Raw genomic sequence first — 18,551 nt, 5'->3', positions numbered from 1 at the left:
CTGGTATGGTTCGGAAGGCGGCCAATTTCCAGCTGAATGACAGCTTCTGAAGTTTCCGTCGGCAGTTTTCCGCAGTCCCAGTTTCACACTGCGGCCACGCTATTTCTGGAAAAGGCTGGTCTGTTTTTATTCATAACGCGACGCAAACGCCATTGACAATATTTTGTGTATAACGGTGCCGGTGGTGTAGTGGTAAGCGTGATTACCTTTCACCCCAGCAGGCCTGGGTTCAATCCCAGTCGGCGCCGCCGGGATGTTCTGAGGCATAACATCTCTGATCACGCCTTCCTTCGGATGGGAAGTAAAGCCGTTGGTCCCCGGTTCATGAGTTGATGGGTCGATAGGTAGGGTCCAGGTGTGGAAGCTGCCTTCCTGGCACGTCGGTAGCATTGGTGCTCAGCACGGAAAACAAGATCGACGGAAAAAAACAAACCAGAGGAAAAAAAAATAACTATTTTGTGTATTCTCATCAATATTAAGTGTTACTAGAAGCCAGGGCTTCGTGAACCGCATTCACTTCATTCTTCTCAGTCGGCTGCTCTGTTGTTTTTGACCGGTTTTGACGGAGCTGCTGGACATCCCAGGAAGTTCTGTAATTGGATTCTTTTTCTCTTCCGTCTACAATATCACTAGAATTATTCTTCCTACTATTTCTAGTATTCTAACTCGACTATCCATCGGCATTTACTTGTGATTCAGCATTTGAAAGCCCCACTCGATTTATTTTTTCTTCGTCTCTAGACGGATTAATATTTTTAGTTTAATTTGTAAACAGTGGGAGGGTTTTGTGATACACCTTATCGACACCATACACATATAATGATAAACCACTTTTATGGAACATTTTGTCATCACATCAATAAAAAAATACAGAGCAGGTTTATGATTGACTAACTCCACAGTTTATAAAGGAAAAGAATGCTGCATTAAATTCATTTTTAAAACCAGACCCGTTTTGACTTTATCGTCAGACTTTAAAAGGTTTTCAAAACAGCAAAATTCTGAACTGCAAAACAAAAATATGTTGCACTATTAAATGGTGTATTTATATCAAAAATATTACGTTTGCCGAAATAAAACCACAATAAATCAGTGTAAAAGCCAAAAGGCTGCTAAATTGTTACTTGGGTTGCAGCATATCAAAAATACACGAAATCATCGACGACCTCGATGTGTGGGCACGTTGTATTCGCTGCATTTCTGCAGAACCTGCCTAATCCCGAAAATTTGGTCCGTAGTAGCGCGGCACCCATGAATCCCGCCTGGTATTGCCCCACGAACTCTCTTGCAAATGATGACAGGCGGCGGCATAGAATTTGGGAGAGTAACTTGTATGCGGCGCTTATCAGTGTGATCACACGGTAGTTGCAGTAATTCAACGTGTCGCCCTTTGCGTAGATTGGGAATACGACACCTTCCATCCACTCGCACTCCTCCGGTAATATCTCCTCCTCCCAAATCTTGGCAATTAACCAGCGCAGCGCTCTAGCCAGTACTTCACCACCGTATTTTAATAGCTCACTTGGTAGTTGATCTACACCAGTTGCTTTGTTGTTCTTCAGCCAACCAATCTCCTCCTCAACTTCTTGAAACTTCAGGGGCCGGTAGCCTGTCGTCTTCTGCGCGTGCTCCAAGGTCTGTTGCCGTACCACCTTCGTTTTCTGCTGCTTCACCGTTGAGGTGCTCGTCATAGTACTGCTTCCTCCTCTCACTCACCTCACACTCGTTCGTGAGAAGGTTACCGTCCAAGTCCTTGCACATATCGGCTTGCGGCACGTAGCCTTTGCCCGAACTATTTAGCTTCTCTTAGAACTTCCGTTTGTCGTTTACGCGGTACAGATTTTCCATCGCCTCGCGATCTCGGTCTTCCTGCTGACGCTTCTTCCTTCGGAAATCCGAGTTTTGTCTGTTCCTCGCTTGTCTGTATCACTCCACATTCAATGTCGTGCGGTGTTGCAGCATTCTCGCCCGTGCTACATTCTTCTCCTCTACTAACAGTTTGCATTCGCCGTCAAACTAGTCATTTCCTTGGTCCGGGATTGCAGTACCTAGTGCCGCTGCAGCAGACTACCTATGCTGCGCCAAGCTGCTCTTCCGTGGGTAGTGCAACTTCCAGCTGCTGCGGGTACCCCTGGGCAACTCCGGCGTTCCGTAGTTGCTCAATATTGGGTCGTGGCGTTCGACTTTGACGGGTGTTATGCACCGTCGAGAGTTTTGAGCGCATGCATACTGCAACTAGGTAGTGGTCCGAATCTATGTTCGCACTGCGGTACGTGCGGACGTTGATAATGTCGGAGAAGAATTTCCCGTCGATTAGAACGTGATCGATTTGGTTTTTTGTGTGTTGGTCGGGTGATCTCCAGGTGGCTTTGTGGATATCCTTGCGGGGAAAAAAGGTACTTCGAACTACCATACCCCGAGAGGCTGCAAAGTTCACGCATCTTTGGCCGTTGTCGTTCGATGCGGCATGCAGTCTGTTTAGCTCGATTGCCGGTCTATACATTGCCTCCCGTCCTACCTGAGCGTTCATGTCGCCGATGACGATTTTGACGTCCCGTTGCAAACAGCCGTCGTACACCTGCTCCAGCTGCGCATAGAACGCTTCCTTCTCGTCGTCGGGTCTCCCTTAGTGTGGGCAGTGCACGTTGATGATGCTGTAGTTGAAGAAACGGCCCTTAATCCTCAACTTGCACATCCTCGCGTTGATCGGCTGCCAACCAATCACGCGTTGGCGCATCTTACCCAGCACTACAAAGCCAGTTCCCAGCTCGTTGGTGGTTCCACAGCTCTGGTAGAAAGTAGCTGCTCGATGCCCGCTTTTCCATATATTTTGTCCCGTCCAGCAAAGTTCCTGCAGTGCTACGACTTCAAAGTTGTGTGGTTGAAGTTCGTCATAGATTACCCTATCGCAGCCCAGGAAGCCGAGTGATTTACAGTTCCATGTTCCGAGTTTCCAATCGTAGTCCTTTTTTCGTCGCGTAGGTCTGTGCCGATTGTTCCGATCCGTATTTCTTTCTTCAGTATTTGCAACTTTATGTTTTTTTTTCCAGGGCGGCTTGTTGGGCACAATGTATATTCGTTATAAGTCAGGTAGCACAGTAGCAATAGCAACATCATTCGGACCAAAGAATGCTAATCCAGCAGAGTTATTAACAAAAGAGAAAATCGATGAAGAGAATCGATCATCGCAGTTAGGCCCTTATCTGAACGCTAGATTTACAGTTTTTGCAATTTAAATGCTCTGAGAAACAGGAAGTTCGTGTACGGAGCCAGTTACTATGAAAATACAATACAGTTTTAGATGCATTTGACCTTGTCTGCTCCTATCTGCATCAAATAGAGGTACACAAGTCCAAAGTATGAGGAAAATTGAAAAAAATTTCTCAATAACTCATCGTATTAAAATGATGCAGGTATAGTATGTTCTAAAAAGTTGTGTAGTTTAGTTTAACAAACAACTATATAGAACATAGTCAAGACCTAAAATAAAAGAAAATGTGTGCTTTGTAAAAAAAACGTGTTTTTGGGGGTCCGTCCTCAAACAACCCTCCCAATCTCGATTCAGGTGAAATATACGACTTTATGTTTTCAGCAAAGTCGTTTGTAATATTTTTTTTTTTTTTCTATAACTTTGATGAACACGTTAACCTTCTATCTCGACATTTTGGAAAAAAAAATCATCTCACTTTTAGGCAAAGATGCACCCATCAACTTTGCTGAATGCGTTATTACTCTAAATTAACTCTGCACGGTGCTATTAATTAATAGTGTCAAAATGGACTTTTAAACCACTGTGCACTACTGAGATTTGAAAATGTTTACTAACAATTTCCTATGAAGACTTGAATTTTGTTTTTCCAAATATATCGATTCTAGAAACAAAAACAGAAAGAAATATTTGGTAGCTTGCACCATTTTTTTTCAAAGATTCAAATCTCCGTATTTTTTTTACTAGTGACATCTGTCGCAAAAATCAACCATGCTGTCATGGATTGGTATTGAATTATTGAAAAGTCAAACATTGTATGGCATGCCATTTTATTTTACCGTCACCTTATTTTAGTCTTCCTATCCACCGCGTGCATGTTGCTCCTCAATCTCCCAATCCAATACCACCTCCCATTTTCTCCACGGGAGCTTGCCACGCACAAATATCTTTATTCTAGCGCAAAAAAATGCTCACCCGACAGTCGACCGCACTTCTTTCCGCTCCAGAGCTTGACTCCTCATTTATGTGCTATGTTTATGAACCAAACCCCTCGTCGCGAGCTCACTTCTCTACGGTTACGTGGAGTACACAAGCCCGTGAAGATTACGACGATAATGATGCTCCGGGATATGGGTTCAAAATTAAGTGATAACGAAAAAAAAGGCGCTAGCAACGACCTGTGGAGAAGATGAAAATTCGAAGAAGAAAAATTGCGCCAAACCTGGAGGCCGCAATTTGAAACGTTTCCATCCTCATTGAGTGTCCTCTCCCATCGTTGCTTCGTCTTTTCGGTTCCTCATTATCAACGCACTGCAAAAAGGTTAAAATACACCTCCAGGGATGGTGGGCTAAATATTCCACCTTCTTAATGATCGTAATTGCTGCGATGAATTAGGCATTTTTAGCCGACAGGTGTGGGATTTGGAATACTCACCCAAGATTCCGTACCAGGGAAATTTGCTCCAATTTAGATTCCTAACGATTTGCTACATTTTCGAACTGATGTTTCGTGGAAGGTGAAAAATGGATTCAACGGCTTCGCATCGCGCTTCCCATTGATCAACGCATTTATGACGAACTAAAGTTTTCACTAGGAAACAAAAGGCTATTGGAACTCACCATCAGTGCATCCCTCATTATGGCGATGGTCGTCACCAGCACCAGGACCGAGAACAGGAACGTACAAATCGGATCGACAATGTTCCACTCCGGTTTGAAGTAGATGACGAGGGCCGCTATGAATACGCCTAGGCTCTGAACGAAGTCACTTAGCACGTGAATGAATGCAGCTCGCACGTTGATGTTTTCCGCCGTCGACGGCCCTTCGTGAGCATGGCCATGCGATGCTGATGATGAGGATGATGAATGACTGTGCCCATGACCGTGCAATGTGGCTCCCATGCTGTGGATGAGATTCGGGAAAGATAAAAAGTTATACAGCTCGGATAAATACGGCCTTCTGGGAAATATATTCATCTGATTGAGCATTGTAAATGTTGCTGGATTTGAAAAATAATAATTCTAAACGGTACAATAATTCCGACTGTGCGGCATGAATTTCTTCTTGTAGTATAAGCGCTTTAAGCCTGTACCATTATGCACTACCATAAAGTGTGGCATAATGATATTGTTTGCCCAGACAAATTATCAGCTTAAAACATCCTTAACCGAACCCAAGGCGAACCAACCGATGGCTGAAAGCCTTGTACATAAAGGACAAAAAATCCTTCACCGAATCGTGGAACAAGTCGCCTTCAGAATGATCTACAACAGCACCTTTACTATGTATGTCTTGACCTAAGATTAAACATTAAACAAAGAACTGATTTGCTCCTCCAAAGCTTACTCATTTAATTAGAGAGGCATCTAGCTTGGAACAGGAAAGGATAATCGATGATAATAATTGAAGAAACCGAAAAGCTCGCCCCAATGCAGATCCAGGTCGTAAAAATGATAAACCGAAAGCATTCCTCAAAACAAATCTAGTCAACGGGAACAGCATCACGAGGAGTGAGGTTGCTGTGATGCACAGCGGAATCCGTCTCTTTGGGTACACGGCGAATGAGAACGACCCAAATTTAAGTATGTAAATTGTAAATTTGTTCCATAGTTTCCTGTGGAAAACCTAAAAAATCTGCCGGAAAATGAGGAAATTGACGTATTTTTTTTTTTTACTTTTCTCAAATTCGGGAATTTTTCTCTGGAAAATCCTGGAACAGATATGGGAATTGTCGCGTTTGTCATTGACGCAAGATAAGATTCATTAAAAAATGGTCAAACAACAATTTCTTGTCGCACGACAAGATCACCACGTCAAAATCAAGAATCCATCCAGTCGCGACTATCTATTCTAGTCATATGTCACTCATTCTATTCCCTGAGACAAAGTCTATAGGTCGTTTAAAAGGGAGGATCAAGACAAGAAACCATCCATTCTAAAACGGAGGTCAGATTTAAAAAAAAAGGCCGGAAATAATGTTAATTTCCTTCAATATTGGTATTTCCTATTTCAGAAAAAGTGGGAAATACTACCAAATATATACCTTCAATATGTATATTTTTGGAATCGGGATGACGTGTCGAAACCAAAAATCGATATCCAGTGCCATCTTGAAATCCAAGATGGCGGCTTCCGATTTAAAAAAAAGTAGGAAATACTGCCAAATACCCTTCAATATGTATATTTTCGGAATCGGGATGACGTATAAGAGACCAAAAATCGATATCCAGCGCCATCTTGAAATCCAAGATGGTGGCTTCTAATTTCAGAAAAAGTGGGAAATACTGCCAAATACACTTCAATATGTATATTTTCAGAATCGAGATGACGTCTTGAGACCAAAAATCGAATCCAGCGCCATCTTGAAATCCAAGATGGTGGCTTCTAATTTCAGAAAAAGTGGGAAATACTGCCAAATACACTTCAATATGTATATTTTCAGAATCGATATGACGTCTTGAGACCAAAAATCGATATCCAGCGCCATCTTGAAATCTAAGATGGCGGCTTCCAATTTCAGAAAAAGTAGGAAAGACTGCCAAATACCCTTCTATAAGTATATTTTCGGAATCGGGATGACGTCTCGAAACCAAAAATCGAAATCCAGCGCCATCTTGAAATCCAAGATGGTGGCTTCCGATTTCAGAAAAAGTAGGAAATACTGCCAAATACCCTTCAATATGTATATTTTCGGAATCGGGATGACGTCTCAAAACCCAAAATCCATATCCAGCGCCATCTTGAAATCCAAGATGGCAGCTTCCAATTTCAGAAAAAGTAGGAAATACTGCCAAATACCCTTCAATATGTATATTTTCGGAATCGGGATGACGTCTAGAGACCGAAAATCGATGTCCAGCGCCATATTTGATTTAAAGATGGCGCTGGACATCGATTTTCGGCCATCTTGAAATAAAAGATGGCAGCTTCCGATATCAGAAAAGTGGGAAAAAAAACTTCCAAATACCCTTCGGCCTTCAATATGGGTATTTTTGGAAAAGGGATAACGTCTAAAACCCGTAAATCGATTTCCGACGCCATTTTGAAATCCAAGATGGCGGCTTCCAATTTCAGAAAAAGTGGGGAATACTTCCAAATACCCACCAATATGTATATTTTCGGAATCGGTATGACGTCTAGAGACCAAAAATCGATATTCAGCGCCATCTTGAAATCCAAGATGGCGGCTTCCAATTTCAGAAAAAGTGGGAAATACACCATCTTGAAATCAAAGATGGTGGCTGCCGATTTAAGAAAAAGTGGGAAAAACTGTAAAATACTTTACAATTTTCGGCTCAAAAACGACGTGCAGATACCGAAAATTGGAATGCCAAAATGGCGTCAGCCATCAATTTTCCGTCTATTGAAGGATATTTGACAATTTTTTTATACAGGACTGCCATCTTAGATTCCAATATTGCGTCGGACATCGGTTTTGAATCTCTACATATCGTCCCCATTCAAAATATGCCCATATTGTGGTGGTATTTAACATAACTATCCCGTTTATCTGCAACCAGAAGCTGCCATCTTGGAATTCAATAAAAAAGTTGAAGCATCTGTGGCTAGGGGCACGAACGGAAGCTTTACGTAGGACCGCTAGTGGACGGAATAAATGTGAAGAGCATTTAGTTCATTTAATTGATCAATTATCTACTTTCTCAACTCTTTCCGTTTTTGAATTGTAGGCGTACCAAAATTGTAGCATTTTTTTTTCAAAGAGAAAGTTGATTAAGATAATCAATCAAAATCACTTGCACCCCTGCTTCCAAGTTTGGTTACAAGATAACAACTCTGGAGAGCATTTTGTGTGGTCGTTGGGGACTTGTGGTTCTGAATATGGACAAACAAGCACAGATAAATTCTATTCCAACTCTTTACTGATGTAAGCTTGATGCCCCTGAAAAGGGCCGTTTTATTGAAGAGGACATCCATGGCCACTTAAGTTTGGCGTGTTTAGAGTACGTGACAGCATCACGGACCTAATTTTCCACGAACACCTTCAGCACACCTCATAGATCAGACCGGAGATACGTTTGACACCACCACGGTGAGCCAGACGACCGATGGCGGTTATCTCGAAGAACTTTGCGATGACGCTTGGCGCCTCCTTTACAGGACCTTTTCCTCCTTTGCCACGACCAGTCAATTGTTGATTGGTAGGTGTGAAGGAGTGGACTAGCCACCACCTTCCTACTGCTGCTATTGCTGTTCACCCCGCCGCCCGAATCGAAATGAGCTAATGCCATACAGCAGCGCTCTTTTATATCTTTTCAGGTTAAAGCAGAATGATGTGCAACCAAGTGGTATAAAAGTTACAAAGACTCCTCCCATTATGAGTAGTTTGCTATCAAGTAGCGACACTGGCTCTTTTCCTTTTGCGTACACGGCGAATGAGAACGACCCAAATTTGAGTTTAGTTCACTCATAATCGCCAAAAGTGCAGGAACTCAGCAAGGAGTAAATTTGTCTCATGGTTTCCTGTGGAAAACCTAAAAAATCGGCCAGAAAATGAGGAAATTGACGAAAATTTTATTCAGTCTCGAAGTAGTACCAATAGACTGAGTGAATCCAATCTTTACTTTTCTCAAATTCGGGAATGTTTCCCTGGAAAATCCTGGAAAAACCTGGGAAAACATAAGGCAAATTTACTCATCGCTGAGTTCCTGCACTTTATTTCTTATTTCTGAGATAACTACACTCAAATTTGGGTCGATCTCATTCGCCGTGATATCACCTAGAAAGATATCGGCGCCGGTGGTTAGCGTGATTACCTTTCATCCCAGCAGGCCTGGGTTCAATCTCAGTCGCACCGGCATGTTCTGAGGCATAACATATCTGATCCCACCTTCCTTCGGGAAGTAAAGCCGTTGGTCCCCTGTTCATGAGTTCATGGGTCGATATGTAGGGTCCAGGTGTGGGAGCTGCCTCCCTGGCGTCGGTAGCAATGGAGCTCAGTTCGGAAAACAAATCTCGCGTCACTTTTCAATAGGTCCTATCTACATTGATTGATTCTCTTCATCGACACTCTCTTTCGTAAATAACTCGGCTTCACAAATGTTTCCTGCCGTCTTCGTCGAATTAGATGCTAGATTGTTGCTTCTTCCATCGAAAATATCCAGCCGTGGCGATTAAAAGTTGATCAAGGTTCAATCAAAATAATTTGTACCCCTGCTTCCAGTTTGATTACATGAGCATTTTGTTTGGTCGTTGGTTCTGAATATGGACAAACAGGCAGATGAATTCTATTCCTACTCTTTACTTTAATAAGCTTGGTGGCCATGAAAAGAGCCGTTTTGTTGCCAAAGTTGGTGATGATTTAACCTCCGAAACCAAACAGAGTGCGTCTCTGTCACTTCAAAACGTAGATGTCATCCATGGCCGCTTACGCTTGGCGTGTTTAGTGTAGGTGACAGCATCACGGATCTCATTTTTCAGGAACACCTTCAGCACACCTCGTAAATCAGACCGGAGATACGTCAGACACCGCCACGGCGAGCCAGACGACGGATGGTGGTTATCTCGAAGAATTTGCGTTTGGTTCTGAATACGGCGAAATGGCGATGATGTGCAAAATATTATGCAATTCCATCCTCCCTATTCGCACGCGCCCGAGGATTCGAGGCGAATGCCACTTCGACTTGTTTCGTCTACTTACTACTCTCTGACGACTGTGCTGGGGAAGCAGCATATGCATGTAGGTAATTGGTGGATTTGTTAGTTAATTTGACTCTTTTGGACAATGCTGGACATTTACCAGTTTTTCAATAGTTTTTTTTGTTGAAAATCAACATTCGGAAGCATTGTTATCGATGCGTAGCCATATTTCTGATCGATTGGTGATAAAATTATTGAAATTGGTCAAGGGGCAGCTGAGTTATTAACGTTCAAAATCTTTCTTAATTTGTTACATGTTCCATTTTCGGTTTTCACAAAGTGTACCGCCATATAGAAATCAAAGACGTAGTCCTAGGTCAAAAAAATTTTTACTAGCTAAATGACTGAAAAAATTCCAATTTTTTATTGAACACTTCAGGATAGGCGTGTAAGAACGCATCAGAAAGCTGATATTGTCTACCACACCTTTCATTTTACTAAACTTATGAATTGATTATCCGCTTAAATAATAATGCAACGCCGGTAGAGCGTATTACTGTTGCGTCTTTTCAGAAACATATGGAAACTCGGGAAGTGGACCATATTGTTAATTTATAATATTTGAGAACAGGTAGAACTTTTAGTCTCGAGACGCCTCTACCCTATCATCTTACATAAATCATGGATGATGCCCAAGATCATTGACAGTCATTTTGAGTAATCCTGGGCATCCAAACATGTTCTGGATACCGCCGTGGTGAAAATGCTCATCATGCATTTCAAGAATTATGAATTTTAAACATGTAAGATGGGCCTCTGTGATTTGCGAGAATTCTTTGAAAATAACTAATAACTTTTTAAAATGTTATTGTCAATTTACATTTAAATGATGACGTTTTGGTGCGATCATTAAAAAAAATTAGATTCAATTACTTCAATTACGTTCACCTAAAAAGATTTGTTTTCGATTCAAGCAACTGAAATCAGAATGATTCACGACTAAAGCGATTAACAGCTCCGATCGCGGGATTTCACATTCCACTAAAATAGCCGAATCACAAATCCCCTCCCGGTATCAATGGAATCCGTACGTAAAATTTTGAATTTCACAACAATGTAACATGATACGAAAATAACGAAGAGAATGGGATTTTCAATTTCAATGGAAAACGTACGAACCAGGTACAGGATTATGCGACTGCGGTATTAATTCAGCTCCAGTCCAGTGGTTACACGAGTGCCATTTCATTCATCGGACCGTCACCACCGGTGGGACAGAGACCACACGCAGCACACAGCACGTTTGAAGTTAGTTTGCCACCCCGAAACGTGATATTAGAATTCCTTTGAATAATGACTCTTTGCATAAATTAGATCATTCTGCGCTGTCTGGAGCTGCTGCCATCGACGGTGGTGGTGAAGCAGGAGTGGTCCTTTTTTGTCATATCGCCGAGCCACCACACTGTACCAACTAATTGGGTTGGTGGATTTAGTGCGAACCTAGTGTTTGTTGCTGACGTGAAGAATGGGGGTGAAAGGAGCAGTTTGATGACTATGTTTTCAGTCCCCGATGAAACATTACGGGCAGGCGGACAGGTAAGTACCTTCCTACGTGTGCAGCAAAGCTATAGTCAGCTGTACGTTTTGATTACACGGCACGGACGGTGGGTGGCCGAAGCGGAGACGCCGCAACTTGTTTTAATTCGACTAGCTTTAGTACACTTTTTACGGCTCAAGTTACTCAGCAGGATTATAGTTACCACTACGGTGTTGGAGCTGTGGTTGACCAATGCAGAATGCTCAAACTACGGTTCGCATCACTGACATAGGCATGATTAAACAGCATTAGAAAGTTGATTACATAAGGATAATCCTTCATTTGTGGAACTAATGGGGGTATTACCAGTGCTGTCTTTTTTCACACAGGTTGGGAAGGTCTAATGTAAAATTTTAATGACAAAGCCAAACAGTACTGCTGGTGTATAAAGCAAATAAATAAATAAGTTCAACCTTCTTCTACCTCGATACTGAAAATAAAAATATACATCACAGAAATAATTGCATGCAAAGCTCATCAAATCTCAAGATTACATGTTTGCACAACTTTTTCATTGTCGCTCTCGGTGCTTGTTTACCCAAACTACGTCACACCACACAACGTCTCGTCATCCAGTCCTCCCTTAGCTGGGTATTGTTGGCGGAAGGATTATAAACACGAGTGAAAAAAAAAAACACAAGTGTAGAAAAGTTCATGTTGTTGCTCGAAGGGGGAGCTGGTGTGGGGCATCATCTATTATTCATCAGTTCACGTCTCGCACATACTCACGCGGAGTTGCTTTCCTTGCACTTTCGAGAGCACTTCACTCCCGGCTGTCTGCGTTCCAGTAGGCACGGCTCAGGCTTTCGTTGCGTTGCATTGCATAATGCGAAAGTAGGTTCACATCAGTTCAAGAGTTCGTCCGGAAAACTATGAAGTGAACAGGCGTTTCAGTGATTACGAATAAATTCTGATACAGGACGGTGGATTGGGAAAATGTAAACCAACTGGTTCGTGGAAGATCCTAGGATATTATGGTTTCTGAGAAATTCCAGCATTGGCTTGATTTTCTCAGATCGATAATGAGATGGTAATGAGAGTGCCATATTTTTCAAAACAGCAGTGTGGAAATATTTCAAGATTGGGATTTTGATTTTATTTGTATACCTGCATATCGAGCAATCTGCGACCAATTTTTATTAATATCAAAATAATGAAAATTTGGGCAAGTTCTTAAATCATGCATGTCCCAGCTACGCACTGAGCACAAAGATGGGCGATCCACTGCCGAACTGTTCTAAAGACCCAATTAACTAAAGTGAGATGATGACCCGCGGTTCATTTTTTAGGAAATGCAGCTCATCAGATCACTGATATCACGAGTCAAAACCATTCAATCCGTCACTTATAGTGGAACTTTATAAAAAAAAAAGACTCATTACTCCATTTACGCATTGAACAGCCACCGTGTAAACCAAGATGCGCGCGTAATGATGTAAATGATTTGCCATGCCTGGTGCTGCCTGCTGCAGTCTTCGTTCGATCTCACTGGGCCAAGGTTTTTCTCATATATGAAGCTGGTTGATAAGGATAAAGTTACAACTCTTGTTTTCGATGCAAGAACAAGCAATTCACATCGCATTGAAATGCTAAACACTTCAAACCAGTACTGTGATTCAATGTTCAATGAACTTGAACTGATAGTGAAAGATTTTCAACATATCAAAGTTGTAAACACTAGAAATCAACGTGACATACGCGTATAATATGTCTGATTGTGCATTTGAAAAATCAAGTGATTAAACACTTCGATCGGTCGTGTGGACTTTTTTTAGTGTGCTGATGCTATTCCTCCAGCATATGTGGTCTCCCCTCTTCTCTCATCATTCTCTGGGGGCGTGGAGGATTCGCACAAAAGCAAATTACCGAAAAGCGAAACGCAGCTTTTCAGCTCTCAGCTCAGCACCGGATCCGAATCATCGACCGTCGAATGATTCACTGAAAGCTGTTTAGGATGACAGACAGCGATGCCAGTCTTCCTGATTTATCTGGATTTTCTAGATTTTCAGTCGTCTTGCCAGAATACACAGACAGGTCACGTATATTTTCATATTTTTTTAAATATATTCCAGATGGATTAACCAGATTTTTTAAATGTGTTGCTGTAAAAATATCTCTGCAATGAATGGACCCTCTAATCAAAAACATACAAAACCAAACTTACTACTTTAAGTATTAAAGGCCATCAACGTTGGACAATATTGCAACATCATACACACATTACACACACTTATCCAGTCAGTAATTATTACCGAATTTTTGAATTGCGGAACTGTTCGGTAAAATTTAAAAAATCTGTGAGAAATTCAAAGATGCGAAAATGTGTTAAGAAAATTTACAGACTTACTTCTGTTAACCCCGTTTAATGATGAAAAATAAAATTTGTCGATTTTATCAAATCTTTACGAATAACGGTCATTTGAATTTTAACCGAGTTTTTCAGTAATTCAAAAACCCAGAAAAAATACTGACTCCTGTAAAAAATGTAAGTGTGCATGGAATTGTTACACCATGTTTGCAATGGGTTGCAAAGTCATGAAAGTTGTGACATTTTTTAAAGATTATTGGCTGAAAAAAATCTTCAAATTTTGAAAAATGTTCTGTTTTAATTTTTATTTAGAAAATATTTTTTTAAATCCTGGATTTATAAAAATAAAAATTTTAATATGGAGGAATTTTCCTATTTTTTGAATTTAGAGAAATCGACTACTGTTCAGGATTGAAAACAATATATTGAGCTTTGGAAAATAAGCAAAGCTTTTGAATCTAGACAGCCACCAGGACTTTGAAGTATGTTCGTGATATTTTTGAGGATAATTAATTTGAATTTTAAGGAGAATTTAAAATACATCTGATAATTTTTAGCATTTTTTCAAGAACCTGTGAATATTGAGTTTTTCTTTTGCAGTCTGAAAAACTTAAGAAATCTGAATTGCCCAAGATTTTAGAATTTTAAGTAATTCACACAAATAGTTTATAGTGAAGTGTGAGTATGCAGTCTGTGCAACCTCTGGTTGAAGACGGTGTCAATTGTCTTTTAAGAACTCTAATGACAATTGCATGGAAATTATGTGAAGAAGGGAAATAATGAGAATTCGGAAGAGAAATCATAGAAAATACTTAAGATAAAACATAAGGAGTATGCTGATACGAATCGTGAGAATAATTTCAATGGAATTCTGTCCAATGTTCCTATAGAGATTCATTCTTTTTTGTAAAATGTAAAGAATTCTGGCAATTTCTGGGAGACTTAAAAGGCCATTTTGGCAAAGTACTTGAGTACTTAGGGAATACTGAAAAGGATTTCAGAACAATTCTGACCTTACCTACAGAGCAGTCTGGATGAGTCTGAGAAAAAGGTGACGGTTATTCTGAAGAGTGCACCAAGAACATTATTAAGAATATTCTAAGGGAATTTAATAGAAAAAATTCAGGCAAAATTATGCCAATTCTTGAGGGAATTATGAAATCATAGAGCGATTTATAAGAGATTACAAATGATAATGCACCCACCATAGCCGGTCGAACTCCGGACGAAGCTAGAACAGCACTACCGTTCATACTGGTGACAACGCTCTGATGAGACAACGAAACCCTACCCCAAGCTCCTCCCCTGATCCTATCATTCGAAAATGTACCCTTCTAACCTCGAGTAAGCCGCGAGTAATCAGCCCAACTCCTACTAGACATAGAATTAAGTGAATTTTGTTATACACAGTGAACAATGAATTATCGGCTCCGTAAAGCTAACGCGATTGAGCCTTCCAAATAAACGAACTAGATAAAAAAATAAATATGCTAAACACTCCTAGAATGTTCTTGTTTTTTTTTTTGTTTTTATATATTTTCAAGATTAGTCAGGAGAATCCATAAAAGAAGTATGATGGAATTCTAGGATGATTGCAATTGAACTCTAAAAAAAAGACGAAGATATCCTGTGATATCCAAGTAAATTCAGACTATAGACTGTTCCAGAAAGTATAAGCACACCTTATTTTAACGGTCACTTTGAATTTAATGAAATATTTCAACATTTTTTGGATGCGTCTTTTTGTTTGCTCATTTCTGAATGACATAGCATCCAAAAAGTCCTCAGTTTTGTGTTTCCTGTCAAAATGCGTGGTCTTACTCCGGAACAACGAAAAAGTATCGTGCACAAATGGTGCACTGTGAGCGGACTCTCCTTGAAAAATTGGTCAAGGAAGGGGTGTAAGCGTCGGAGCGGTACGAACTGCGATTAAAAAATATAGAGAACAGTGTACGTTTGTAGATGCGCCGAAGAGTGGCCGGAAATCCGGTCCTGTAAGTCCGGATATCGATAAAAAGATCAGGGATGCCTACAAACGAAAACCAGCGACTTCCGTTCGGGATGTTGCGAAAAAACTAGGGACCTCGTCGTGTAACGTCATGCGTGCCGGATAAAATTATTAAAACTTAAAAAACATGACTTTTTTGTTATTTTGAAAGTGTGCTTATTCTTTCTGGAACAGTCTATAACAAAAAAATTCGTGATCTGGGACCCAAGAAAAATACGAGTTCCAGAACTTAGAATAATTTCATGATCCTGAGACTTCAAAAATGACGCTTTCAGACTTTCATATATAATAAAATTATTTTTTGGCATAAAATAATTTGTTGCAATTGTCATGTGGAATTACCCGTAGTTTAGGTAAACTGTGTGTGAGTACCACGATGTAAGGCTTTGATTCTCACTTCAGCCAGGAGAATTTTAGTTTAAAATAAAAATAACCTACTGGTCTACCGGGTGTTGTGAGTTGTATGATGTCGAGAATTAAATTGTAAGTCTGATCAACCTCAGGGTACTGCATCAAATAGTAAGGACTAAATCGACTATTAGTTAAAAAAAATCATCCTATCAAAGTTGCTTGATTCTTTGCTGCTTCAGAATCCTAAAAATATTTTCTGCAGTATTTTACCAACAATTAAACTCAATTTTGAAATGCTGCGTAATGGATATTTAAACTTTTTGGGTACACTGTGTCAATACTTTTCTTAACTTTTGGATGATTTTAGCAATGGTAACATGTTTACCTCATATAATTTTTTTAAACAAGAAATTCATTAACAATTGGGTACTTTGAATAAATTCCAGTTGATCAAACTGACCGATTTTTACGGGAGATTGGCACATTACTTTAATTTCAATAGAATTTTGTTAAAAACAGGGTTTTTTAGAGCATTCTAGATTTTTCAAGATTTTATGTTTTAACTGGTCCAGATTTTTCTGAAAATGACATGGCAACGCTGATTATTATGCGCGCATTTTTAGTTTTCGCGGTGATTGTTCAGTTGTTGCGATAGTGTTTTATCTACCCGAGATTTTGTCAGCCTGTAGATTTCACTAAACTTTTCAGTTTTTAAACATGGATTTTCAAACTTTTCGCTCTGAATGATTTTTATTTTTATCCTTAGTTGAAATGTGATTGCTAGGGGAAGTTGGGTTAAAATTATCATACGGGGTAAAGTGAACAATTGACGATTTTAAGTGCTTATTCATTCAAATATCAATCAATTCAACGCACAGACATACACAATTCTATTTATTGCTTATTGTTTATTGTTTATTTGGATGTATCGGAGAGTATATACTTATACACTTGTTTCTCTTCCACTGCGCCTAGATTGAACCGGGCAAGTCCAACAGCGACCATATCTGAGAATGCATTGTTTGATATTTAATATAAAGTTATGGAAAAATCATATTGTTTTTGGACATCACAACTGACATTTGAAAATGGTCTACAATGTTAAAAATCATGATTATTATTTTTTAAATTTGCATTTACTTGAGAACGGTTGGACTAAGGAAAAAAGCTTTTTTGTCAAAATTCATCATAAAATATGCATAGAATCGTATAAATTATTAATTTACTTAGAAATATTCAATTTCGTTTGAAAATCAATAACAATTAAAAAAATATAGAATTTTGTTGAAACCTTTAACCAGGTTACATATTTAACCAAAATTAAGGACATTACCCAAGTAACAATTCAGTAACCATTTAGCATCCACTCTGACTTATGATGGTTTTATAATGGCAATGAGCAATCCATTTAGTTTAAATATAGCATTTCAAAGTATAAAACATTCCTGCTTAGTAATTCAGCTTTTTGCTGTTTTAAAAACCTTTTATAGTCTGGCAAGAAAGTCAAAAACTGTCTTTTTTTAAATAAATTTAAAACAGTCATCAAACCCTCCTTAAAACTGTTCTGTAATTCAAGCATAAACGTCATTAGCAATTGTTTATTAATGTCTTAACAAAATACTTTATAAATGTGTTCTATCATTATAAAAGTAACCATAAAACCATTAGGTTTTGCATTAGAGCAAAAAGCATTTATTGTTGCTTTTTAGGCTTTTTAAAGTTACTCTGTTTACAAATTGAGCTTAAAAGATGGTTCTTCATAGTTAATAAATGCCAAATTTATGACAAGGAAATCTCGAAGGATAGACGAAGTAGGATGAAAAATTCAAGTCGATTTCAGCAAAATTTACTTCTTTAGAAGAACCAGCACACCATCATCGACTGACCATCTGGCGGAGAAGAGCAAACTGAGCGGGGCCCTCGAATTCATAGCACATTCTCGAAAGTTTAAAAAACATACCAGCCTTCTCCAGATCTTGCGAAAAGATGATAACAGACAGCAAACCACTGAAACTTTTTTTTTTTTTTTTTTTGTCTTTATTTTAGAGATTTTTAGCCTGGGGCTAGTTCATCTCTTAACCACTGAAACTGTTAGTTAGCGGAGATTAGCTGATTTCCGATCCATAGCAGCGATTTTATTCGGCGAAAGAATCAACTCTTCGAAAATTTCATTCAAGCTTTCATCCCTGCATCGTTGGATGGTGCACTTCTGTAACCATCCGGAAGAAGGTGATCTTTTTCGGGAACATTAGCGCTTTCAGCTGTTCGAAATGCGAAATGTTGTAAAACAGTATCGCAAACTGTCTGAGTAACCAATCTCCCAATCTATCGGGAGAAAACCACCTGGAAGAACCCTGGATCTCACTGCGGAACTATCGAAAGATAAACAAACTTTGACGTTTAACTTTTTGCAGGCAACTTTGCGTCCATAAATGCTGCCATAAATCTGAACGGATTAGGATCAAGCAAAATGGCTTTAGA

At 39.6% G+C, this 18,551-nt stretch overlaps 1 protein-coding gene across 1 annotated transcript in view; it reads right to left on the bottom strand.

Moving 5' to 3' along the window:
• ZnT35C (Zinc transporter 35C) overlaps positions 1-18,551 on the bottom strand; it is a 103,056-nt gene that overhangs the window by 24,054 nt on the left and 60,451 nt on the right. The window contains exon 5 of the mRNA XM_065233973.1: positions 4,829-5,111. Within this exon, the coding sequence (XP_065090045.1) occupies positions 4,829-5,111 (283 nt within the window). The remainder of the gene's footprint in view (positions 1-4,828; positions 5,112-18,551) is intronic.

The sequence above is a fragment of the Ochlerotatus camptorhynchus genome, unplaced genomic scaffold (genome assembly GCF_037179485.1).
Source record: "Ochlerotatus camptorhynchus isolate MF236.1 unplaced genomic scaffold, CSIRO-AGI_Acam_v1.1 ptg000424l, whole genome shotgun sequence".
Lineage (NCBI taxonomy): Eukaryota > Metazoa > Arthropoda > Insecta > Diptera > Culicidae > Ochlerotatus > Ochlerotatus camptorhynchus.
Note: the sequence above shows the minus strand (reverse complement) of the source record. Positions and strands in the feature narration are given on the sequence as shown.